The following is a 27,533-nucleotide window of genomic DNA, read 5'->3' as shown; positions in this document are numbered from 1 at the left end:
TAAAAAGGCCCTACCTTGGGTCACCATGAAACATGCCTGCAGTGGTGGTGGGACTGAGAGAAGGCTCTCCTCCAAAGAACTTAAAACCCAGGCAGAATCTTATGGGAGAATATGGTCTTACAAATAGCTTGATTCCAACCCAATCAATTTGAAATATTTAAAACACCACCATAAGGGTGGCGTAGGGGTGGCTAGGATGAGGGTTGTTGCATAGGGTGACCATATGAAAAGGAGGACAGGGCTCCTGTATCTTTAACAGTTGTATTGAAAAGGGAATTTCAGCAGGTGTCATTTATATATATGGAGAACCTGGTGAAATTCCTTCTTCATCACAACAGTTAAAGCTGCAGGTGCCCTGCCCTCTTTTAAATCTGGTCACTCTTAACTGTTGTGATGAAGAGGGAATTTCACCAGGTTCTCCATACATACAAATACAGAAATTCCCTTTTCTATGCAACTGTTAAAGATACAGGAGCCCTGTCCTCGTTTTCATATGGTCTCCCTATTGTTGCAAAATGTTCTTTTTGTAACAAAAATGGATATTACATTAAGGATAGAATCTGTTTTATTTTCCTGATTTTAACATGAACTATCCTGGAAATGATGCACTTGTTTAAGCAAGACATTGGAATGGATACAGACTGCACAGTCAACTCACAGGGCCAGTTCACATGATCAAACAGCCTACAATGGCTTATTCAAGCAACAGCAGCACTTGCAGCAGCCGTTTTGAATATTCAAGCCACAGTTGTGGCTTGTTGTGTCATCTGAAAATGGGGAGTGTGGGTTATGCAAGGGTTAAACAACCTTTCATAACCCTAAAACAGGTCATGGGTTCTGTGGATTTAACCCTTGCATAACACATGGATTCAGATGACACAGCAAGCCATGGCTTGAATATTCAAGATGGTGCCAAACAGGCACCACAACTTGTCGTGGTTTAAATAAGCCATGAAGAATCATGGTTAGGGTGACCATATGAAAAGGAGGACAAGGCTTTAACAGTTGTATTGAAAATAGAATTTCAGCAGGTGTCATTTGTATACATGGGGAACCTGGTGAAATTCCCTCTTCATCACAACAGTTAAAGCTGCAGGTGCCCTGCCCTCTTTTAAATCTGGTCACTCTAGTGTAGCTGCTGCACCTTTAACTGTTGTGATGAAGAGGGAATTTCACCAGGTTCTCCATATATACAAATGACACCTGCTGAAATTCCCTTTTCTTTGCAACTCTTAAAGATACAGGAGCCCTGTCCTCCTTTTCATTTGGTCACCCTAATCATGGTGATTGTGCAAACCTGGTCAAAGTGTTTACCAGAGCAAATCACATGAGATTGGCTGGCATGAGTCCATCGAGGGGCTACATCCAAATTGGATAGGTGTCAGGAATAGTTAAGGCACTGCTGTGGGGTCTTGTATTTTTTTAGCTAAGATGTAATAAGGCTTTGGGCCTGTTCAGCCTCTGGAATGTTAGAATCTGTGTGAGCTGATCTCGGTAAGTGTTCTCAGAGCAGGAATGGAGGAGTTACCCTATCCCCGCAGCCACGGGCTTGCCTCAGCCTTGGCAGAGAAGCTGTCTGTGAGAACTTGATAGAGAAAGGGTGGGGGTTTGCAGAAGGATCGCCTAGATTGAAGCATCGTCTTGGTGGGTTGACCAGTGCTGCCCTGTTTGGACAGGGGCATTGCTGAAAGGCCAAAAGCCCTTCCCTGTCAAGGTGTCTGGAAGAGGCCTATGCCTCTGGTGCAAAGGCAAGCAGCCTTATTTATTAATTTATTTATTTATTACATTTTTATACCGCCCAATAGCCGAAGCTCTCTGGGCGGTTCACAAAAATTAAAACCACAGTAAAACACCCAACAGTTTAAAACACAATTACGAAATACAGTATAAAAAGTGCAACCAGGATAAAACCACACAGCAAAGTTGATATAGGATTAAAATACAGAGTTAAAACAGTAAAATTTAAATTTAAGTTAAAATTAAGTGTTAAAATACTGAGTGAATAAAAAGGTCTTCAGCTGGCGACGAAAGGAGTTTAATTTTTGTGAACCGCCCAGAGAGCTTCGGCTATTGGGCGGTATAGAAATGTAATAAATAAATAAATAAATAATAATAAATAGGCACCAGGTGGACCTCTCTGGGGAGCTCGTTCCACAACCGGGGTGCCACAGCGGAGAAAGCCCTCCTCCTAGTAGCCACCTGCCTCACTTCCTTTGGCAGGGGCTCATGGAGAAGGCCCCCTGTAGATGATCTTAAGGTCCGGGTAGGTACATATGGGAGGAGGCGTTCCTTCAGATAACCTGGCCCCAAGCCTTTGCTAGGAACAGCTGCTCTTCATTCCCGGAAAACCTCCCTTTTTGGATCCATCCTTGTCTGAGACTCCAGAGGGGGGGGGGGCACTCTGCACATGCTTCCTCCTAAGTGAAACTTTGGATTACTAAGAACTTGCCTTGAAAAGTACTGTGACGCTTTTCATAGTCCTGTGTGTTTCTGTTTGTCATCAGCTTAGTGAACCGCCAGACTGGGTTTGGTAATTGAACGTTGTACCCTTTTAGCTCTTCTGCCTGGACTCATGCAGTGAGGAGAGGGCCATGCGATAGCTGTGGCATGGAACTCCTTGCATTTGAGGTTTTATCTTCCCTGTGATCTTGTTTAGGCCTTGACCATGTTCCCTTTAAGTTTCCAACATATGATCCGAGGTTGGACTAGCACACTTAGGGTGGTTTGTTTGGCCTTTCAAGAATTTGATTGCCTGAGAGATCATGTCAGGAATCAACCCCCTCCCTTGTCCGGATTTGGGACTTGTGTATGGATTGACCTTCCCTTGCATTTGGAACCATGGAGAAGGCAACGGGGAAACCATGTTGATGGGGAATTACATCACAGTAGTAGTGATCAGGTTTTGACTGTTATGGAATTTCTTGGAGCCTGTAGCTACTGATCATCAGTTATATGATTTCTGAAATGTGTAAACATTAAGCTTTTGCTCTGGGGTTTTCTGCAATAAAGAAGCCTCACTGATTTGGGTGTCCCGTAACAGTTTGCCAGAACATGTGCTTGCCTGAGGGACCGGGAAACCTGACAGTAGAGCTCAACTGGGAACTTGCAGAACCTTGAATGCAATTTTATCTTGTTGACCCTATCAAATTTTAATCAAGCTGTGGTAAAGAGTTGACCTACCATTTTACACATAAGGAAAATAAAAGTGTTTTTAGGTTATAAGAAGCAGAAATCTGACTGGTCACTGTTGGGAACAGGATCATGGGCTAGATGGTGTCTCAGTCTGATCCAGCAGGAATCCATTGTCCTTAAATATTCCACACAGTTTAGTGCCACACTTCTCTTTTGGATTTGCATTCAGTGCCCTGGCTATACTTGAGAGCATGTACTCCATAGTTGTGAAACCTGTAATGCTACACGGTACCATCTGCTGCTGGAAGGGTATGCAGCACCCCTATGTGGTGAACCATTGAACTGCAGGTGGCAACTTCTCAGTGAAGGACCTTCGAGACTGACCCAGTCCATCCAGGCTGTACTTTGGATCCTTCTGGTTAGGAGGGGAGGATAAAGGGTTTTGTCTTCCAGCTGAGTTTTGCTCTTTCTGAGCTCTCGTGGTTCTGATGTTGTCTTTGGTCTTAACTCCTGGCTTGTTCCTCATCCCTCCAACTGGCTTGTCCTGACTTTGTCTTCTGTCATCGGTTAGGGCTTTCTCCTTAACCCTGCCTACTGCTTTGCCTTGCTTTTCAGTCATAACTATGGCTGGTCCCCTGACTCCTGATTCCTGTTCCTGGTCCCCTGACTCTTGATTCCTGTTCCTGGTGCCACCCAGACTGCTGGCCATGGCCCATCCCTGAAAAAGGGCAAGATATTTGCATAGATCTTGCTGGATCAGCGTCAAGGGTTGGCATAGTTGGGCACCTACAGAGGGCCCACAGCTCAGCAGGGGCTCATTGACAAGAGTCCTCTGGAGTTGTTCCTTCTCTTCACTTCACCGCTCTTCACCTGTCACTTATTCTGGCCTAGACGTCGGTGGTGGTGAGAAGGAGAATCAGTAGATGCCACTTCCTACTTGGTCACTGTCTCCCTGACTGTTAAACAACAAGTGGTGGCAATGATGAGAAAGATGATGGGGAGCAATAGTAGCTGGTGACAATGCAGTGAGAAGTTAACACTCAATGAAGGAGAGGCCCAATGCGGGTGTCTTGGCCAAGGATCTGGCACTGAGAACTTGATCCTGTGTGGAAGGGGGTCAGCAGTGGGTTTTGTATACCTCTCACGTCTGGAGAATAGGATGTTTCTGGACAAGGGTGTGAATAGGGTGACCATATGAAAAGGAGGACCGGGCTCCTGTATCTTTAACAGTTGCATAGAAAAGAGAATTTCAGCAGGTGTCATTTGTAGATATGGAGAACCTGGTGAAATTCCCTCTTCATCACAACAGTTAAATGGTGCAGGAGCTACACTAGTGACCAGATTTAAAAGAGGGCAGGGCACCTGCAGCTTTAACTGTTGTGATGAAGAGGGAATTTCACCATGTTCTCCATATATACAAATGATACCTGCTGAAATTCTCTTTTCTATGCAACTGTTAAAGATACAGGAGCCCTGTCCTCCTTTCCATATGGTCACCCTAGGTGTGAAGGTCTATAAGTTCACATCCTAATGTTCTTTCCTAAAAAAAACTTTAAAAGCCACCCCTTTTGAACAACAACTACTTAAAATCATTCATCTAAGGAGCTGAAATCCTAATTAAAAGGCTATTGGAACTAGGATAATCTAAGGGGCAGATGAAAAGCAACAGAAGAACTCTAGTGCTTGCTTCATGAAGTCAATTCTTCTAATGTCACAGCCAAGCACGCACAAGCGCACCACGCACACACACAAAGGTCTTGGTGTGAATTATTCAACACAACATCACTCCGTGCGCACTCGAGGGCACCGTATAATTCTTAATTAGTGTTTTGTTTTGTTTTTTAAATTGGAGACGTGCAGCCAGAACTGTCCTAGCTGCTACAGCGGGAGAAATGGACTGGATATTTTATCTGAATTGGCCAATAGGCAAATAAAAAGAAAGGAAGAAAGAAATTTGGTGTATTGCAGCATGTACTGTTAGCTAGTAATTTGTATTAGCCAATAAGCTGCAGAAAGTAGTACGAGAGCCTCAAAAAGGTAGAGACATATTGACTGCTCTGGTTGGAATCAAAGGACTGGATTCTGAGTCATGCGGAACTGGGGAGCAACTGTACAGCAAACACGAGGGTCCCTGCTAATATAGGTTAGATGTTGCCAAGGCAAGTGCATTCCCAATTCCTATGAATTCAGGAATTGTAGTTTCCTGTTGGTCTTTGCCTAATTTTTAGGCCAGTGCTTCCTCATACAGCAAAGGCTTGCCTAATCATGCCTTTGTAGTGAATATTGGACATTAATCAGTGCCCTGGAGACTTCTTGCCTGCCGGAAACCCTCATATAATTATCCTTGATGCTTCCCCCCACTATCTGACAGTGAAGGAAACAGTTGGAATGATTTAAAAAGCAACCAACAATATGGATTGCCACTGTGTGAACAGAGTGCTGGACTAGATGGAGCCTTGGTCTGATCCAGCATGGATCTTATGGGGCAAACTCTGGACTTGGGAATGTTCAAACACTGGACTGGAGACTGAACCCCAACCTGTTCGGAGTAACGATTCTTGCATTCTTCATTCTGATCTGCTTTGAATGTATACTGCAATAATCCACTTAAAGTCAGCTTGTCCTCCAATAATACTTAGCGCCTTTTTACACTATTGACAGTGTTTCAGATATTTATTGAATTAGTAGGGTGACCATATGGAAAAGAGGACAGGGCTCCTGTATCTTTAACAGTTGCATAGAAAAGGGAATTTCAGCAGGTGTCACTGGTATGCATGCAGCACCTGGTGAAATTCCCTCTTCATCATAACAGTTAAAGCTGCAGGAGCCCTGCCCTCTTTTCTATCTGATCACTCTTCAGAAGAGGGCAGGGCTCCTGCAGCTTTAACTTTTATGATGAAGAGGGAATTTCACCAGGTGCTGCATGCATACAAATGACACCTGCTGAAATTCCTTTTTCTATACAACTTTTAAAGATACTCGAGCCCTGTCCTCCTTTTCATATGGTCACCCAATATTTAGGTATTTATACTGCACTTTTTAAACTCTACACTAGAGGTGGGGAGCCTCAGGCCTGGGAGTCAAATTCGGCCTGCCTAGGGTCCCAATCCAGCCCTCCTGGGTTTTCCAGTGGCCATGCCCTTTTCTCCTAACATCATCCCATTTCCTCTCACCGCAGATCATTTTATGGTTTCACAGCTTTAATGTAGTTCCCCTCCCCCCAACTCCATTCTAAAGTGCTTCTCCATGCCTCTCATAAGGCTGTTACTGGCAATAACAGCTTTAAGCTACATTATACTTGTATATTTCACAACACCTCTTTTGCCTCTGGCTCCACCCCCTTTCTCTTGAGCTCCGCCCACCTCTGGAATATGGTCTGCAAGAGCTTCTCCGAAATTGAATCTGGTACTCAGATTGAAAGAGGTTCCCCAGCCCTGTTCTACATCACACTGGTTTTTCCTGTCCAGGTGTAGTAAAGTAGGGTGACCATATGAAAAGGAGGACAGGGCTCCTGTATCTTTAAGAGTTGCAAAGAAAAGGGAATTTCAGCAGGTGTCATTTGTGTATTTGGAGAACATGGTGAAATTCCCTCTTCATCACAACAGTTAAAAGTGCAGGAGCTATACTAGAGTGACCAGATTTAAAAGAGGGCAGGGCACCTGCAGCTTTAACTGTTGTGATGAAGAGGGAATTTCACCAGGTTCCCCTTATATACAAATGACACCTGCTGAAATTCCCTTTTCAATACAACTGTTAAAGATACAGGAGCCCTGTCCTCCTTTTCATATGGTCACCCTAAGTAAAGGGTTGGTCTTGATATGTTCATCAGCATCAGCAGTTTATTTGTTTAATTATTTATTTATTTATTTATTACATTTCTATACCGCCCAATAGCTGGAGCTCTCTGGCTTTTATTTTATTATTATTATTATTATTATTATTATTATTATTATTATTATTATTATTATTATTATTTCCTTTTATTTTTTCTTCTTTTCTTTCCTTCTTAGTATCAATTCTCCCCTAAAATTGTATTAATTAATTTTATACAACAGTTCTTTAGTCATCAGTCGTTAGGGGACTGATCACTTGTTGGTTATATTAAAATAAAAAATATTTTTTTATAAAAAAATCATCATCATCATCCAAAAAGTGCAGCCTCTTTTATGGCTGTACCAAATTACAAAGTGAGGCATTCAATTTGATGCCACTCATATCATTAGCACAAGTCTGATTTTGCATTGCATGGCTATTGATCTTTTTTTTTTTTTGTATACAATTTTTTAACTGTAAGCTTTGCACTCTTTTATTGGATATGGTAGTTAAGTCTTGACAATAACTAAAATCTAAATATTGGTGGCCGTAGCCCTTAAACTCTACCAAGGCATTTCGGAGAACCTGTCTGGAAATGCCTTCCAGTGGTAGCCAGTGCCAAAGACAAAAAGGTGGGGCCCAAATGCCAGAAATGCCAGCATATTTTAGCTTACTATCAATAAATAAGCTTTAGAAGAAGCATTTCAAACTTTTAGAATGTGTGTGTGGGGGGGGAGGGGAACTGTACAAAAATGGGAAACCACCAAATGATTGGTGCCCATAGGGAAACGGTGGAAATAGGGGAAGTGGGCATGGGCCTTTGGGAACTGTGGAGGGCCAAATTGGGACCCGAGGCCGGCCAGTCTTGGCCTCCAGGCCTGAGGTTCCCACCCCTGCCCTATGCTCTTGGGCAGTGGTTCTCCAGGGTCTTAGGCAGGAGTCTTTCCCAGTGCTACTTGAGGAAGTCAGGGATTGACTCTGGGGCCCTCTGAAAGCAAAGCATGCGGCTGGTCGCTTCTCAAAGCCCTTCTTAAAGGTCCTGCCCTGTGTGCCAACATGTGGGTGTTTCCTGGCTGCTGCAGCCTCTGTGCATTCTTGAGGCACTCACTCGTGGGCTGCATGAATGTGATCTGGCTTTAATTGTAACTTCGTGAACTCCCAAGTTGCCTCCACATCATAGAGCAAAACCTGAAACATTCTGGCAATTTTGTGTGAGGCATTGAGAAGCTGCTGCTTTTTAGACTCTTTCTGGAAACGTTCAGCTGGACCATGTGACCTGTTCGCATTATTTCTCCTGGGATTTATCCAACAAGTGGAAGGGGATACTTGGAAATGTGCCCTGGATGTAGTAGGATCAGCACCAATGCAGCACATCTCTGAACCTTTTTCTCCCCTTTCCTGTGGTATTTCTTTTACAGCTGTTCAGCTTTGTTTCTCTGCCCACTGACGTCCTGGAAATAGAAGTGAAGGACAAGTTTGCAAAGAGTCGGCCAATCATCAAGCGTTTCTTGGGGAAGCTTTCCATGCCAGTGCAACGGCTGCTGGAGAGACACGCCATCGGGTAAATCTTCACGGCGTCGCTTTCTGTTCTCTGAGAGTCACTGCTGTGATGGAAAGGAGAGCAACAATTGCAACTCAAAGGGCACAGTGTTTAAAAGCATTGCATGCTGTTGATTTTGGAAAGATGTTATAATAGAGAGCTGGTTTATCGCCTTTATTGTGATTTTTTTTAGAAAAACATAATGCTGAATATTCTGTGATTCATAAAACCATTGACTTAGAAGGGACCTTGGACGTCTTTGAGTCCCACCTCGTGCTCAGTGCAGGATCTGTAATGCAGGAGATAACTACAGCTATTGCAGTTGCCTGTCAGATGGCCATTTAGCCACTGTTTAAATACCTCCAACCAAGAAGAAACCACAACCTCCTAAAGCAGCCTGTTCCATTATCAATGTGAAAAGAGCGGAGAAGCAAATTCTCAGGTTGCTGAACTTTTTTATTTGTAAGTTGAAGAGCCCGATGTGTTTCGGCCTGTACCTTTTCAAGGCCTTCTTCAGAGGGTTGTAGGAAGATGTCTGCAAAGATCTTCTTATCAACAAAATATCTTTCTCAGATTGTTAACGGCACCCTGTGTAATCTGAGAAAGACATTCTGTTGATAAGAAGATTTTCGCAGACACCTTCCTACAACCCCCTGAATAATGTCTTGAAAAGATACAGGCCGAAACGCGTTGGGCTCTTCAACTTACAAATAAAAAAGTTCAGCATCCTGAGAATTTGTTTCTCCCTTCTTTTCACCTGATTTGGGTGCTTTTCTCCCCCTGTTTTTGATTCCATTATCAATGTGTCTCCTAATATTTATCCAAAAGCAGCGTCCTTGCTATTTCCACATAGGAAATTTCCATGCAGTCAGCATAGGAACAAACTATTCATATGTGCCACAGGCCTGTGAAAAGTCAGTGCCCAAACTGCTGTTTGTCACAGGAAATGTGGCAAATGATGCTCTTCTCCAATAATTTCTCCCAAAGGAATGACTGATAGGCTGTCACCAGTAGGGCTGAATTTTAGACATACATAGTCTGTCCAGCTGTGTAGGGAATTCTGTGCCCTGTTGCCAAGGTCTCCCCACCCCCCCTTCAGCCCAATCCTAAGGGGAGGGGGAATAGAAAGAATGGCGCTTCGGATTTTCTTGCTCAAAGCCCAGAAACAAAGAACTTTAAAAACGTGAAAATCCTAAGAACGCAAGAGCTAGTTTTATAGCCTTGCAATGCTTAACATGGGGATAAGGTTTTAATGAGAAACAGCCAATTGCCCCAATATAAAATGGAGTTTATTTGGGAAAAGGGGAAAACAGGAAGAACGAAAGAATGCAATCACACACACACACACAAAATTCTAAATAAAATTAAATCAATCTGACTTAGCTAGTTAGATGTTACCTATTTGAGTATTGCTTTGAGGTTCAGAGCACATGCACAGTACCTTGCAGGGAAGATGGTCTGTGTGTGTGTGTGAGAGAGAGAGAGATTGAGAGAGAGAGAGAGTGAGAGAGAGAGAACGTGAACACACCTTTGGCCTCCTGATAAGATGTTGTTACTTAGAAAGATGACAGGGATAAGCAAACCTTCTCTTTTCTGGGAATCTTTCAGCAAAGCCAGTCCCTTAATAGAAACTAGGGATGGGTAAGAATTTTATTTTAGTTAATTTGGAATGGAAACAACTTGAGAGAAAGTGAAATGAATTTGTGAGAAACCAAAACTGACAGATTTTCCATCTAGGCTCAGGGTTTTGAGTGTTTAGCTCTTCAAAGTCTGGGTTTGAATGGCTGTGTATTGAGCCTTGCTAGTGCTTAATTAGGGTGGCCACCTCTTTCTTCTGGCAGGGTCCTCGTTTTTAATAGCTACATGGCAGGCAGGTACAACATGGTTCTCTCCATGCTGGGAAGGGCTTTACCTGTTGAATTTGGTTGGTGCTGATGGGTGAGAATTTCATTTTGGTTCATTTCTTTTTCATAAGCACTTAACCAAAATTTGCTGCTTTCTTCATATTTGGGTTAGAAAGAGATTTATTTATTTATTTATTTTAAAAAAGAATGTGGGGGTGGAGGGAAAGCGAAACTGACTGATTTGTCTACCCCTCATGGAGACTGACTGTTGTTTTATCCAGTAGAACTATTGGCACCATTCTTAACAGTGTTTAGGCTCCTTGTTAAAAACTTACCTCTCAGCATTTCCTGATTTTAATACTTAATAGTTGTTTTTACCTTTGTGTTTGATTGACGTAGTTGTTTTAATGCAATTTGTACACTGCCTTGTGATTTCATAACGAAGAGTGGTATATAAACAAATAAATAGTCTCAATTTCTGAAGTCGGTGATCTAGCAAGCAAATCAGAAAATTACCTAGGGGCTGGACCCACATTCTTAATGACCCTACACTTGCATTATAAAACAGCTGGCTTGCCAAACTATTGGCCAAAAGAGCTTAAGTGTTAGATGATATCAGTACCATATCTTCCAATGTAAAAAGGATATGATTCCCAGGCATCCTGGCAGCTTACAGCATGAGCACTGCTTAGCTTCAACAGTAGAACTACATTGTGTGCTTTGTGATTATTCTCTTGACTGAATGATTGTAATAAATGTTATTAATTATTTGTAATATATTAATTTGCTATAGTAGTAAATAAAATGTTTATAAATATGCTGCTTGGTTTCTAACAGGGACAGGGTTGTCAGCTACACTCTGGGACGCAGACTGCCAACGGACCACGTCAGTGGACAGCTGCAGTTCCGGTTTGAGATAACTTCTTCAATCCACCCAGGTATTCTCCTACAGTTCTGCTTTCTCTATCAAGAAGTGTTTGACTTTAGCTGTTTGTGTTATTTATGCCCACGATACAGCAAATGGCACCATTTAGCAAAGTCACTCCTTTTCTTTTTGTTTCCAGCAGATGATGAAGAGGTCTCTCTTACTGCAGATCCTGAGTCAGCTGAATTCCAGGAAAGCCCCATGAATATATCAGCAGAGGAAATCCTCGGTGAGCCTCCGTGCACCAGCACCATGAGCTCAGAAAGTGCAGTTCCAGAGAAGCTAAATGGATGCCCAGTGATCTGCATCAATGTTGATAGCTCTGGTGCTGGGGAGCTCAGCCTGAACAGCTTCTTAAAAGAAGAGCTAGCAGGAAACGGGGAGGACGATGCAGTGCCAGCAGACACGGTTGATCCCTTGGAATCCATCCCAGGGGAAATGATGCCTTCCCTGAGTGCTATGGACCTCACTGAACAACTGGCTCTGTTGGCCTGCACGCCCTCCGAATCTGAAGTTAGGGAGAATAATAAAGTCAATTCTGTTACTCAGGGAGACAGTGACATCTTTACCAGCATAGAAGCCCTATCTATTGATGAGGTGAGTGGAGATACCCAAGCTGTCAAAGATCTAGAGAAGAGTCAGGATGATGAAGGGGCTTCAGCCCAGGAAGAAGAAGAGGAGGAGGAGGAGGAGGAGGAGGAGGGCGAAGATGAAAAAGAGAAGAACGAGCTACAGCTAAGGACCATGGTGAAAAGGAAGAACAGGCCTTGCTCCTTGCCTGTGTCAGAACTTGAGACGGTGATCGCATCGGCCTGTGGGGAGCCGGAGACTCCTCGTACTCACTACATAAGGATACACAATCTCCTGCACAGTTTGCCTTCAGCCCAGATGAGCAGTGATGATGGTGAAGGAGAGGAGGAACCAGGCAGCGTGATAGAGAACGATGAAGAACTGACCGTCCGGGAAGTGTCGGAGAAGGACCTAGTCAGCGAGACTGAAACAGTGTTGGCGGACGCCCCTCCGGAAAACAGAGCGGAAGAGAACTTTGTCCGGGGGACGGTGCCTCGCAGCACCTCCATTGAGCACCTTGCTGACTTAAATGAACAGCTGATGGATGGCGAAGGGCCCAGAACTGAAAGTGAGAGTGAATTGAGTCCCCGGCCCCATGGTGACGCTGAGTGCGAAATGTGTGACACTTCCTGTTACAGCCCGTCCTGTTATAGCACTTCCTGTTACAGCACCTCCTGCTATAGCACTTCCTGTTACAGCACTTCTGGTCAGGAGAGCACCAACCGGTTCTCAAGCCATACCCGGTTCTCATCTATTGACAGTGCAAAGATTTCTGAGAGCACGGTGTTTTCTTCACAGGACGATGAGGAAGAGGAAAACAGCGCTTTTGAGTCGGTGCCCGACTCGGTGCAAAGCCCTGAGGTGGACAGGGAGCAGGTTGATGGCTCCGCCCACTGGCCTGAGGAACTGGTAGCTCGTGGAGTGAATCTGCAGGGAACAGCAGAAGGTGTAGAGTCTCCAGTAGCAGGCCCAAGCAACCGAAGAGAAGGTTAGACTTGGAGAAGCACTACCTTGATTATATCTATCTTAGGCCTTACAAGAGATAAGCAGTAATCAAGGTCTGATCATTCAAGGAATGCTCAGTATCGTATGGGAAGTAAGAATTAAAACCCCTGCTTATGTGGGGGGGAAAGGAATAAGGATGAAGTGTTTGTGTCATCAGTTTATTTTTGAGATAACAACAGTGATAGGCACAACAAAAGATGTCTGTATTGAACTTCCTTTTATTGTGCTTTCAATATAATGTGTACATTTGAATACATACATATCTAGATGAAATGTATGCCGCGGTAGGGGCATGGAGAAGATTTTGGTTGCCACTTTGCAACCCAGACATACTGTCCCAGCATGCTGTGAAACCACCTGCATCGCCTCTTCCAGTTACTTCTCTCCATGGTCTTGGTGGCCATATCTGCTCCCTCACTTGTTGTGTGATACACCTGGAGTCTTGCCCACAACAGCAGGTGGGTGTCAGGTGGTGGATGGGACTAAGGAGAGAAGTAGTGGGAGGGTGTCTGGTTGCCCCATTTCCCCTGCCGTCAGTGTGTCTGGTGGCAGGTCATGAATCAGCAGGCCCTCCAAACTTTATTTCACTGGGCCTTTTTCCTGTTTTATATATGTTATATTCCATTTCATCTCAGGTGTGTGCGTGTGTGTGTATTGTGTAGGATTCAAGAAAAGTGTGTGTGTCTGTGTGTGTTTACGTGAAGGGCTACATCCTCATCTGGTGTATTAAGCTACTTCAGTTTACAACATGTGAGGATCTTGCTCAGTAGGACTCTGTGTTTCAATGTCTAAATTCCTCCGTATATGGTTGCATCATTTTTTCAGCTACAGTAAATTATACCAATTCCATGACTCCGGCTTCATTGGAATAAGCATAAATTGCCTTCATGGAGCAGTGTAAAGAGGGCTTAATGCAGTGAATTAAGCCTACCCTCTCTCATTGTGGTAGAATACTAATATCCCCAATGAAACGGAAATTTACATTTTTAAGCATCACCTTTCAGCCTCCCTCTCCCTCCTGTCCCCTTTGTCTTCCAATTTAAGCTCCCCAACAGCACAAATTACCTCTGATTTCATTTGATTTAGGCATCCTTTGTTTTAAACTTGATTTTTATTGTGTGTGTGTGCGTTGAGCTTCTTCTTTTTAATGGTTTGCAGATTTTGTGAGCTGCCTTGTCTTTTCTTTTATGGAAGGGGAGCTAGGATATACATTTTGTGTTGAATCCAGACTTAGTCAGACTCAGAGTGGACCTACTGAAATCAGTGGGTCATGACTAACTGAAGTCCCATTGATTTCAGTGGACCTCTTTTAAGTAGGACTAAATACCAAAACAGGCGGGGTAGGAGGATCATAGAATAATAGAATAGTAGAGTTGGAAGGGGCCTATAAGGCCATCGAGTCCAACTTCCTGCTCAATGCAGGAATCCACCTTAAAGCAGATGGCTGTCCAGCTGCCTCTTGAATGCCTCTAGTGTGGGAGAGCCCACTACTGCCCTAGGTAATTGGTTCCATTGCTATACTGCTCGAACAGTCAGGAAGTTTTTCTTGATGTTGAGCTGGAATCTGGCTTCCTGTAACTTGAGCCCATTAGTCTTTGTCCTGCATTCTGGGATGATCAAGAAGAGATCCTGGTCCTCCTCTGTGTGACACCTTTCAAGTATTTGAAGGGTGCTATCATGTCTCCCCTCTTGAGATTGTGGTGGACAACTTGATGAAAATGTCCACCCAGTGTGCGGCTGCTGCAAAGAAGGCAAACTCCAAGTTAGGCATTATAAGGAAAGGAATTGAGAATAAAATGGCCAGTATGGTACTGCCCTTATACAAATCGATGGTGCGACCACACTTAGAATACTGTGTACAGTTCTGGTCACCACACCTAAAATGGATATTATAAAGCTGGAAAAAAGTGCAGAAAAGGGCAACTAAAATGCTTAAGGGGCTGGAGCATCTCCCCTATGAGGGAAGGTTACATCAGCTGGGATTGTTTAGCTTGAACAAGAGGAGGCTGAGGGGAGACATGATAGAGGGGTACAAAATTATGCAAGGTCTGGAGAATGTGGATAGGGAGATATTTTTCTCCCTCTCTCAAAATACTAGAACCAGGGGACATCCATGAAGCTGATTGGTGGGAGATCCAGGACAAATAAGAGGAAGTACTTCTTCACACAGCGCATAGTTAAATTATGGAACTCACTACCACAAGATGTAGTGATGGTCACCAATTTGGATGGCTTTAAAAGGGGGTTGGATAAATTCCTGGAGGCAAAGGCTATCAATGGCTACTCATCCTGATGATTGTGTGCTATCTCCAGTATTCGAGGCAGTAAGCCTGTGTGCGCCAGTTGCTGGGGAACATGGGTGGGAGGGTGCTGTTGCACCATGTCCTGCTTGTTCATCCCTGGCCGTTGGCTGGTTGGCCACTGTGTGAACAGAGTGCTGGACTAGATGGACCCTTGGGCTGATCCAGCATCAGGGCACTGCTTATGTTCTCTTCTCCAGGCTAAACATGCCCAGTTCTTTCAGTCTCTCCTCATAGAGCTTTGTTTCCAGAACCATGATCATCCTCATTGACCTTCTCTGAACCCCCTCCAGCTTGTCTTCATCCTTCTTGAAGTGTGCTGCCCAGAACTGGACACAATACTCAAGATGAGGCCTAACCAGTGCTAAATAAAGGGGAACCAGTACCTCACATGATTTGGAAGCTATACTTCTATTAATGCAGCCCAAAATAGCATTTGCTTTTTTTTGCAGCCACATCACACTGTTGGCTCATATTCAGCTTGTGATCTACAACAATTCCAAGATCCTTCTCACTTGTAGTACTGCTGAGCCAAGTATCCCCCATCTTGTAACTGTGCATTTGCTTTCTTTTTCCTAGGTATAGAACTTGACATTTGTCCTTATTAAATGTTGTTCTGTTACCCTCCCTTCCCAAAGCAAATTGATCACTGTTTTGCTTAATGGATGTAGGGTCCTGATCCAGATTGGTGGCCCTGCTCTAATTGCTAGTTATGTTTTTTAAGTATCATCTACTTTCTGTCTAAGTCTGGATCCAGCCCTTTAGAAAAAAAATTTTTTTACAGAGACTGCAATTTTTGCTTATGGTTAGTTGAGAGAGCTAAAGGACAGGACCTATATTATATTACACGTTTTCATCTATTAATGCCTACAGCTGATTGACACAACATGTTTTTCAACTGTGCACAAGGAGTCCCATGCTTCCTTGGGCATGTGCCTTATGGACAGTCACAATGTGTGGGCTAGGAAATGGCAGAGATGGAGAGCCATAATTCCTATGACCGTGTCAGCAGTGGGAAGCTGGCAAGGAACTAGCTGGCCCCAATTTCATGGGGCTGGCTGTTATTGGCAACAGAAAGCGGAGCTAGATGATCCTTTGTCTGAGCTACCAAGGCAATTCCGTTGTTTTTATTTGCCTCCATGAACAGAGGAACTGATGCTGGCAATGTCCAGGATCACCTCGTTCATTCATTCTGTTTGTCCATGTGAAAATGTGCTGAGAAAAGCTTGCATTTATCGATTTGCCCTGAACACATTGTGCAGCTACTCCCTGTACTATCATTGACCCAGTTTTCTTAGAGTAAACTCATCGTGTATGGAGGAGTTGCAGTGTGGCTCCTTTTGCAAGGGTCCGGGATTTTCAGGTTATTCCAATGGCATAGGAAAGAACAGCACTGCCCACACCACTAAAATCAGCCCAAGTTCCAGTTTTGTAAGGACTTTTGGGCAAGAGGTTCTCAGTAGAGGCCTTCCCTGAGTTGGCCCATCTCCTCCTTGATGTTGGTGCTGCCCATTTACCTGAGAACATAAGAAGGGCCCTGCTGGATCAGACCAAGGCTCCATCTAGTCCAGTACGCTGTTCATACATGGGCCAACCAGCTGTCGACCAGGGACCCACAAGCAGGAGATGGTGAACAGCACCCTCCCGGCCATGTTCCCCAACAACGAGTGTATACAGATTTACTGTCTCTGGTACTGGAGGTAGCACTTATCCATCAGCACTAGTAGCCATTGATAGCCTTCTCCTCCAGGAATTTATCCAACTCCCTTTTAAAGCCATCCAAATTGATGGCCATCACTACATCTTGTAGTCGTGAGTTCCATAGTTTAACTAGGCGCTGTGTGAAAAAGTACTTCCTTTTATCTGTCCTGAATCTCCCCACCAATCAGCTTCATGGGATGACCCCACTGGTTCTAGTATTATGGGGGAGAGAGAGAAATGTCTCCCTATCCACATTCTCTACACCATGCATAATTTACACCTGTATCATGTCTCCCCTCAGCCTCCTTTCTTCCAAGCTGAACAATCCCAGCTGTTATAGCCTTCCCTCATAGGGGAGATGATCCAGCCCCTTGATCACTTGCCTGCCTCTAGTTCAGGGGTGCTACCCCTCAGGCCTGGGGGACAATTCCATCCTTCCCAGGTTCCCCAGATGGCCATGCTCCTTTCCCCCAACCACTGATTGTTTGGTGGTTTCCTGGCTTTTGTGCTGTTCCCCCCAACCCAGGGCTGGCACTACCATTTAGCCAACTAGGCAGCCGCCTAGGGTGCAGACCTCAGAGGGGTGCGGTATTGACCTTTAAGGGTCAGTTTTATACAAATTACCTGTTTTAAGAAAAAAACATAATAAAAGGAAAATATAATAGTTCAGAAACTCTTCTTGAACAGCTAAATCGAAGTTGGCAATTTTTGCGGGGGGGGGGGGGGTGCGTTGCAAGTAGCTCACCTTGCCTAGGGCACAAAATAGTCTGACACTGCCTGCCCCATTCCCCCCCTTTCCTAAGGCTTAGTTATTGGCAGAAAGAGCTTTATGCTGAAATATGCTGGTGTTTTTTGGTATTGTTGGCTCCACTCCATTTGCCTTTTGCCCCACCCACCACTGGACTATGGTCCCCAAGAGTTTGTCCGAAATGAAATCTAGCCCTCAGGCTGAACAAAGTTCCGTGCTCCTGCTGTAGTGGGATGTGAGCCTTGGCCAGGTGTCTGGGGATGCATGAGCCTTGACACTGATGGAGATCACATAAAAACTAGTCTGATTGAAGTAGGCGCCATCAGATATATTGAGGTAAGTAATTAAGTAAATGAACAGCAGGAAGGAAGTCTGGTGATTTGTAGGTGCTAGTTCTGATGGAATATACAGTAAGTTTTTTAAATGTCCCAGTTTATTTTTCAGCTGTAAAAAAGTGTGACTGATATCTATATTTTCATCTGTGGCTTTTGCTTGGGATATTCCTTTTTGTGGTTGTGATGTCATCCAAGATCATAGACCTACACATGTCATCGGGGGAAAACACCAGTTCAGTTTTTAGGGATGATATATTTAATTTAAAAAGACACACAAATATTTGTATTACATTCTGGTTTAAAATGGCCTTTATCTGTAATTAAAGTGTGTGTCCGTCCCCCCCACCCCCGGAATATTTTATTTGTTTAAAGGAATAAGAAACAACTGTGGTGGTTTGCATTTTCCTTTTGATTTTGGCTACAGTTCTAAAAGCACCTATTTTTGAGTGAGTGGTAGTAAAGACTACAATCTCATTCATTCTTAAAAAATAAATAAATTCAATACTAAAAATCTCAACTCTGGAAAAATTCTGACATACAGAATATCTAAGCTATTCGTCGCTATGCTTTACTTTGGTTATAAATAAGAACGTGAAGCTCTATGGTGACGTTACAACTACTTCATCTTCTTGCTCCTTTATGTTGTTTTCTGTGTACGTTTGTTTTATAATGTAATTAAGCTGGGGAAAATGACACGCAGTGGGATAAAATAGGTGGACACTGGGGTTGGGAAAATGTTCACATAATCCTTAAATCCAAGGAGCACTCAGTTGTGGGTTTCAAGTTCTCATAACACATTCTGACATAAAGAATGATGTATTACCACAAGATGGGCTCCATCACACCTACTTTTTTCCTCTGGTTTGCCTCCGTGATTTCTAGCTCTGTTTCATTAGCACGTCAAGCTAATGGCCCCTTTCATGTGGGTTTGTGGTATCGCGCTATACCGATGAAACCTCCCTTTTGTTTGTTTGCTCTTCCACTTCGCCCCGCCCCGCCCCGCCCCTTCTCCTTTTGCCTCCATGGGTTGTATCATTGTGATGGGTGTGGGCTCCTTCCCCCCCCCCCTTCACTCTGGCTTTGTTGTCTAGCAATTTACCAATTTAATGTTTCATCGGCTGGGCTGTTTCTGTAGGCAATGAGAATGGGGTTGGATCAGTAAAAGTCCATTCAACCAACTTAGCACAAGTCCGTTGGTTCGACACAGTGCTGGAGGAGAACCACGCCGCCCTCCCCTTTCGTCAGCAAGCTCTCTCTTCAAAACACATGCCCCCAACAAAGGAAATAGCGAGAGGATGGCAGTACATGGGGTCTGAATGGCGTTTTAATTCCATTTGGGGGAAATAATCCAGACTTTCCCCACTCTAGGAAAACACAAAAAAAGGAAGGGAAGAGGCAGGATGTCTGCAGGACAGGCATGATGTCATCTGAGTGCTGTGCTGCAAAACCGCAAACCAGACATGACAAGAGTGTGATAAAATGCTGGTGTGATGGAGCCTGATAGCTAGAGTACCTCAAAGTGATTCTAGTGATATCAGAACTTTGTGAGTGACAGTTTGCTCAGATCACAAAGGCAGAAGTATCTTCACCAAATGTTAGCATTCAGAAAATACTTCCACTTCTCTGTTGGCTCTGTATCTCATCACTTCTGTATCTCAGACTTCTTACTTATCTCAAGTCCCTCTATATGTCTTTCTCTCTTTTCGCTGTGTTTCTCCCAGCTCGCTCCCTCTTATTCACTGATCTTTCTCTCACTTTCCTGTCTCCCTTCTCTTACATGGCACCTGTGCATAACTGGCGCAAACCCATCATTGGAATTAGATTGTAACCTGTCAATCCTTAACATGTGTTGAATCTCAAGATCTTCCTTGTGTCTTCATATTTCAGCAACTCTTTGCCATGTAAATTACTTTTTTAAACAGTACTTAAGGCAGCTAATACACCAGATTTCTGTCAGCCCTTATCTGGAGTCCTTCCAGTCATTTATGTTTATAGCAGTGCATTTATAACCACTATGTGGCATTCATGAATGAATATGAACATCTTGACTGTCTTATCCATAGGTGATTGCCCTTTACTCCATAATTCTCAGCCCATCAACCAGCTTCCTTCCCTGAGGCCTGACCACCATCAGTACCCAACCATTGATGAGCCTCTTCCGCCAAGTAAGCTTTAGTTTCTTAAAAATATATTACTTTTTCCAACTCAGCTTTTCCTGTTTATCTGAAGGGTGTAGTTCAGTATTCCTCTGTAATCAGTGGGGGATGTGTGAAACCCCCTGGAAAAAAAAATCACTTAAAAACAAAAACCTCTTTTGATTCCCTCAACATTTTTTTTTTTGATGGGAGGAACCTCCAAGTTTGTTTCAAATTTCACTGTAAGCAAAACAAGTTGTTCAAACTGAAGAGTCTCGCCTGAGCTGAGAGCGTATAGGCCAAGGTGGAAACCCATTGGCTCTTCCTGAGCTAGTAGCTTGTCAGAGAATGAGGACTGTTGGCTGCGGACAGTTCAACCAGTGGTCAAGCACCTGATGCAAAATACTGCTGCCTGTGTGGTGTGTTTTTAATGTGCGCAGGAAGGCGTGAGCCAATTGTACCAGAACAATGAACCAATATTGTGCCAATTGTACTATCCGCTTGTGTGTTTCTAGGCTCAATTCAAGGTGCTGGCTTTGATACATAAAGCACTTCTCAGTCTGGAACTTGCATACCTGAAGGACTGTTTTTTTTCCTATATCAGCCTATAAGATAGTTGTGTTCAGGTGGACAAGCCCAGCGAATGGTGCAGCTAGGTGATTTCAGACCCGGGACTTAATAGTCTTATAGGGCTCCCATTTAGATGGCCTTGTGTGTTACTTCAATTGTGACATACACAACTAACATTTCTATTTATTATGTTTATATTCTGCCTTTATCCTCTTGCAAAGAACCCAAGGCTGCTTACATGATCCTCCTCCTTTCCATTTTAATCCTCAGAACAACCCTGCGAGGTAGGTTGGGCTGAGAGTCAGTGACTGGCCCAAAGTCACTGAGTGAGTTTCATGGCCGAGTGGGAACTAGAACCCAGATCTCTGGAGCCCCTGTCCAACAGTCAAACCACTACACCACACTGGCTCTTCTCTCCCCACTTACCAACCTTTTGCAATGGCTTCTACATTCCTGATATGTTAGAGCAAAAATCCCCAAACTGTTTGCCACGTTTTAGTAAAAAGGGGCGGGGGGGGAACTGAGCACATGCACCTTTGCATTTTCAACTCTCTGAAACCATAGCGCCACCAAGACTAGAGAAATAAAATGGAGTTTGCTCTTGCTGCTAAATTAATTTACTTTGGAATAAACACCATTTTGTGGTAGAAAAGGATAATATGTTTCAAAAGGAGTATCTGTAACCCGGTACGTGGCCAGTCAGCCAATCCCTGACTATAAAATGTTTCTTAAAATAAGAAGAAAACAAGGATGCAGCAGCCATCAGCAACCCAGGACCTGGCATGCCCCCCCCACCCCCAGCCAGCCCAGGTGCCGATGCCAGGCTTGATTCACACTGGCCCATCACCTGCTGGATGAGCTGGGATTATTGGGGCTGGGCTGCAAGGCTCAGGACGTCTGCCCCAAAGTCCAGCCCTGGTTGCGCCACTGAGCTCGGCTCCCCCTGCCCTTAATGTGATCTATTAAAGCGGTGGTAGTGAGGATCAAGGCTTTCACTGCAATGGCCCTTTGACCTCAGCATGACCAGTGAGGTGGAGTACAAATTCATCAGGCTTTTTGGTCACGGTGCAGCTCTTACGGTGTTTTATTTTACGAGTTTAGCTCACTGTGGTTTTATTTGTTTTAAAATATTGTACGCGGCTTTGAACATTGGGGAAGTGGCCTGTGAATATTTTCAGGTAAATCAATAAACATACCTGTGGCGCTTTATTGTTTTTAAAAGGCAGACCTGGAGTGTGGAGGGATAGGCAAGACTGACAGCTAACGCAGCAGTGGATTTAATAGGCTGAACATCTGTCCTGCAGATTGCCAAGATAGAAGGAAGTCAGGCTCAGACTGCAAGGGAAAAGCCCCCTGTGGCTTCACTTTCCAACTTTGTCCGTCTTCGCCTCATCAGCATTTCCACACAAAACACTTGATGCACAAATTGCTGGGACGTTTTCCTTAGTAGGCCCTATAGAGTGGGAATTAGAGTTCCCATTCATTTCTGCTGGGCTTTCACAGGAGAGCATCCTAGTGGATTGTGGCCCTGATGAATTACTTAAATCTTCAGCTGTTTGTTTGCTTTTAAAGCAAGGAGGACAAATAACTGGAGAGAATGAATTCTCTACTGAGGATCCTGCTAAGTCCAAATGTCCTTCTTAGTTAAGGTTTGCCATCTTCAAACGACAAGTAGCATGTGATTGCAGACAACAAGTAGCATATGATGATGGAATTCCTGCATCAGAGGTTGAATATTTATATTTTGTATTTTGAAGTTCTTTCAGGAAAATGCATGTCTGCATTTTTTACCCCTTTTAATGTGCTTATTCCTAAAGGAGTCTCTCGTGACTTGCTTTAATATAAATTGTCCAGCAGAGGGCGCATTCTGACCTGTAACACAGAACACTGTTTGGCTTGAGTTACGGGCGCTTGGGTGTAGAAAGTGTCCAATGTCTTGAAAATTAACAGTGCAATTCTATACATGCCTACTCAGAAGTAAGTCCCACTGAGTTCAGTGCAGCTTACCTCCAGGTAAGTGGGTATAGAATGTCGGTCTAAGTAAGGTTTGAAAAGCAAGCATTATATTTTTGCTTTGCTTCAAGTGCAAAGAGCACAATTGCTTGGGGTTTTGTGACCTTCGTCAATAATTCATCCACCCACTGAGCTCTGAGTATTCCCTAACCTCATCACTGGATTTGATTCTGACCTTGTGGCTGCAGTAGAAGCAAAAGAAGCCTTCAGTTGCCTAGAGCCTAGAAGTCTTATTTGAAGCCTGCTGTAGATTTAGACGGAACAAAGAAATAAGAAAAGTTCACATAATAGGCAAATATTTCCCTCCTCCATAATCTTTTCCAACCAGTTTGCAAGTGACGGCAAATTAAATTTCAGATTATAGCCAGATGTCCTGCTGTTAAGTTATTTAAGAAGAATATGAAATATACCCTGTGTAGACTCTGTATTTAAGTATGTGAAGGTTTCTATGGATTCCACAGTTACGTTCAGCCCCTGAGGGAGCTTTAATTTACCCTTCCACATTTTCATCCAAGTATTTTATGGACAGACTTATTGCAAGTGTTTATTGTGGAGTTTGATCGATACAAAACACAAAGTAGTCTTATTTATCAACTGGAGAACAGACAGCTGCAGTCTCCACCGCTATATTCACATCACTAAAACTCCAGTAACTATATATTCTAAGTCCCTGAATATGTTTGTCTTTAGTGTGCCATGTCAATTGAAAATTTGCTGTAGAAATTGAATTATTTAATTCTCCATTTGATTTGAAAGCCACGTTGGAATATAATTCTCCGCAGCATGAATTTTTAAAGCATCTTTTTTTAAAACTACAAGCTGCAGTCAGATCGAAAGATTTTTCATTTTCGTGCTTTTGGAGTGAGATGTCCCTGATGCCTGCACTGCTTCCTAACACTAAATAAATCACTCTTAAGCAGGGACAGTCAGCTTTTAAATCTGAAAGTGTGAACACGGATTATTGTATGCCTGACCTGATGGAGAAAAATCTGTGCCTGTCTTAAATTACTTTCCTAGTAGAAGCCTAGGAATGATGGTTAGCATAAAGCAAAATCCTCCTGAAATGTCTAAGGTGTGAGTTTTGGGGAGAATACACTGGACCACGGAATATTCACACTAACTATTCTGGGACAGATGTCTGAATACAGAATCGTATCTGTATCTTCAAAACAGAGCCGCCTCATATTCTCATTGATCCCAATCCAGCTAAAATTAGGTGCTGTTGAAACTAGGGATGACCAAGATAGTGATGCTCAATTTTGCTCAGCCTCTCATTTTTCCAATGCTAAGGCCCTTCTGTCCCAATTCCACATTGGCTTACATTTTTTTTCTATTTCTATTTTAGCTTCGCATAAAATGTGCATTTTGTACACATTTTTTAAATCTGCATTTTATATACATTTTTTTCCAAAATGCACACATTTTGAGTGCGCTTTTCCCAATGTAGGCATTTACTCCACTGAATAAATTGTTTCTGTGTGCATTTTTGCAAATCTACACATTTATGTGCATTTTTGAAACATGCACTTTTTGCGCACATTTTTTTTAAAAAACGTACATGTCTTTTGTATGCATTTGGGGACAAGGAGGGCAAATTGCATCACTCATCCCTAGTTGAAACAGTCCTGCAATCCTCAAGATACTTGCTAGAGAAAAAGAGCCACTGAATATAGCGGGATTTGCTTCTGAGTACATATACATGGGGTTTGGCTGAATGGCTGCAATCCTAAACACACTTACTTGGGAGCCATTCTCATCTAACTTACCAGGACTTACTAAGACCTGGCTGGAAGTGTTGCCACTTTCCATCCCTGTCCCCACCATCTTGACATGGTGTTCTCCTTCTTAATACATGGGTACATATCTGGCTGCTAGTATGTTCTTACTTCAGGTGTTTCACTGGCTGGGCAACGTCATATGTTTTACCCACATGCAGACTGTCTCTATGTCATAGATGAAATGGCTCTAATCCAGAGGGTATTTTTGCCACAAAGGTCTGTGGGTGCATTGTAAAACGTTCTCCATTTGCAGTGTTGTACACGTCTTCAGTGTTTACTGATTTAAAATACATGGGTACATGTACTATAATGCCTGGAGTGTATTTACAGACATTCCCCACTGCTTGTCATGCCTGTGTGGTGCTTTCCAATTAAACTGAGCAATTTCTAGCTCTAGGCTTTCCAGTTGACATTAACCATTGTATGTGATGTGTGAAGGCTTTCCACATGATTCATTGCATAATTACGCAACAATGCAGGCCGGCCGGCCGTAATACTTCCACATTGCTTGCATTTTAACCTGGGCATGGAATGGTGGGTATCAGTGTCCAAAATATTTGGACATTAGGACTGTACCTTTAAGGGTATTGATTTGGGGCTGCAAACATTTCATCTTATGTCTGTTTTGCATTATGTGCCCACCAACCATATGTCATTTCTCAGCTGCAGCTATGCATGCTCTGAGTCATCTGTAAAATTAAGCATTTAATTTTTAGGTTGTATTGTTATGAAACTTGGGACTTTATGGATAAGACAATGGGGAACAAAGCAGGATTTCCTAACCCCTATACCCTTAGAAAAACTGTGTAAATGTTTTTGAGACACTCACCCTAGGATGCATATCGAGACTTCTTGTGTACAAAATCTTCTCCATTCATTTCATTGGATGAGACGGCTCCATCACCAAGCATCATTTGATTATGGTTTTAAGACAGAGGATTGATTAAAAAGCCTAAGAAGCAGAATTATAAAAATGGCATTACATTATAGGAGATCACACACAGAGAGAGATTTTTAGATGTACTGTTTGGTGCATCTAAACCTTCTTCTGTCCAGACCCTTGAGCAGTACATAGTCTTGGAACTTTTAACCTCTGCTGGACAACCACCACCCCCGCCCCCAGTGTGTCTGCATTGTAGATGGCAGTAATGGCAGAGTCCGTGCAAGTGAGGTGGTCTGACGATCTGAATTTGATTTGGGCACCATAACATCCCTGCTTTTTGTTGTGGGGGGAGTGTATTTATTTAATCATTTCTGTCTTGCCTTTTAGGGCCCATTGTATTATATTTGTGTTATATTATATAAAAATATATATTCCTCCTGCTTCTGGATTAATGCTAAATCACTGGACTGTAAACATAGCATACTCCTATGCTGGTGCACCCAAGCAGTGAGTTTTATGAAGTTATCTGTCCTTTCTTAAATCTGTCTTTTATTTAGGGCTGCCCTTTGATAGGAATTCTGTGCAAAATATGAAGTATCTTCTTTTTTTGTAAACATGTTTGCATAATAATATAGATTTTGTGGGGAATATATGAATTCATATCTGGATTTCCCTAATAGTCAGCATTTCTGGATAACACCAAACAAATGACCTCATTTTCTGTCTTTCCTAAAAATATATATATTTAATGCAAGATTGGGAAGCTCGGATAGACAGCCATGGACGGGTATTCTATGTGGATCACGTGAATCGGACCACAACATGGCAGCGTCCTACTGCAGCAGCTACTCCTGATGGAATTCGCAGATCAGGCTCAATCCAACAAATGGAGCAACTCAATCGACGGTGAGTTATCCCAGACCAAATTCATATAATAGTCCAAGCAAGAAATCTCCTATCTGTCTGTAGAATCCAGCAAGTTTAGCATACGGTAGGTCAAAAAGAATATGGACAACAGACTGGCAGTGTCTACTCAAAAGTGTGTTTCATTGACTTCAACGGGGATTATTTCCAAGTAAAGAGGGTATAGGATTGCAGCCTGCGAGCATCATAAAAACCATTTGCTGCTGAGCCTGGAAGGAGACAGCAGTTGTTCTTTTTAAAAGAGAGTTGAAAATGGTACGATGAAGATGTGGTTTCCTGGGATGCACATACTCATTTCCTTTGCCCTACTGTCATCACTGATCTAGCAGGTTATGCAGGTTTTTTGAAACACTACAAAAACTTGCAGAACTGTTGGACAAGAGATGATAGCTGATGATGATGTGCACACTACGTGATGATGTGCACACTAGATGATGTGCACTAGATGATGTGCACACTAGATGATGTGCACACTATGAACAGTAATGTCTTTAGCATTTTACTGTCACCTCTCTGAAAAAATAACTGTCTCTCCAGACTGAGGCAGGATCTACACTACTGCTTTAAAATGGTTTATAAGGGTATTGACAACTGTTGGGGCCCAGGACACTCTTCACATACAGTTTTCAAACCATTTTCAAAGTGTTATATCCTTCTTGGAGTAGATCTGGCCTAGCACTACATATATACGTATTCTACCAATCGATACATTTTCAGTTTTCCTAAACAGTGATAATTTCCTTGTGGGCGGAACTATGCATACTATTTTGTGTGCAGCTGTCATCAATGTTTACCTCGTCAAAAATATATTTTATTTTTATTAATTTTTTTATTATTACATTTATATCCCACTTTTTTCCTCTTGCAAGGAATCCAAAGTGGCTTATAAGGTCCTCTTCCTCTTTATTTTGATCCTCACAACAACCCTGTGTGGTAGGCTAGGCTGAGAGTCAATGACTGGCCTAAAGTCACCCAAGTGAGCTTTATGGCCGAGTGGGGACTAGAACCCAGATTTCCCGAGTTTCGTTCCAACTCTGCAGCATTGAGGTGATTGCCCTTTCATATAAATGCAATTTATTTATTTATTTATTTATTTATTACATTTTTATACCGCCCAATAGCCGAAGCTCTCTGGGCGGTTCACAAAAATTAAAATCATCATAAAACAACCAACAAGTTAAAAATACAAATACAAAATACAATATAAAAAGCACAACCAGGATAAAACCACGCAGCAAAATTGATATAAGGTTAAAATACAGAGTTAAAACAGTATAATTTAAATTTAAGTTAAAATTAAGTGTTAAAATACTGAGT

The 27,533-nt window shown here is 43.0% G+C and overlaps 1 protein-coding gene across 2 annotated transcripts in view; it reads left to right on the top strand.

The window, feature by feature from the left end:
• Positions 1–27,533, top strand: part of HECW1 (HECT, C2 and WW domain containing E3 ubiquitin protein ligase 1) — a 241,410-nt gene that overhangs the window by 139,827 nt on the left and 74,050 nt on the right. For both annotated transcript variants that reach the window (XM_063129464.1, XM_063129455.1), the window contains exons 8-12: positions 8,364–8,506; positions 11,167–11,267; positions 11,394–12,812; positions 19,977–20,078; positions 26,048–26,198. In XM_063129464.1, coding sequence (XP_062985534.1) covers positions 8,364–8,506; positions 11,167–11,267; positions 11,394–12,812; positions 19,977–20,078; positions 26,048–26,198 — 1,916 coding nt within the window. The remainder of the gene's footprint in view (positions 1–8,363; positions 8,507–11,166; positions 11,268–11,393; positions 12,813–19,976; positions 20,079–26,047; positions 26,199–27,533) is intronic.

The sequence above is a fragment of the Elgaria multicarinata genome, chromosome 1 (assembly GCF_023053635.1).
Source record: "Elgaria multicarinata webbii isolate HBS135686 ecotype San Diego chromosome 1, rElgMul1.1.pri, whole genome shotgun sequence".
Lineage (NCBI taxonomy): Eukaryota > Metazoa > Chordata > Lepidosauria > Squamata > Anguidae > Elgaria > Elgaria multicarinata.
Note: the sequence above shows the minus strand (reverse complement) of the source record. Positions and strands in the feature narration are given on the sequence as shown.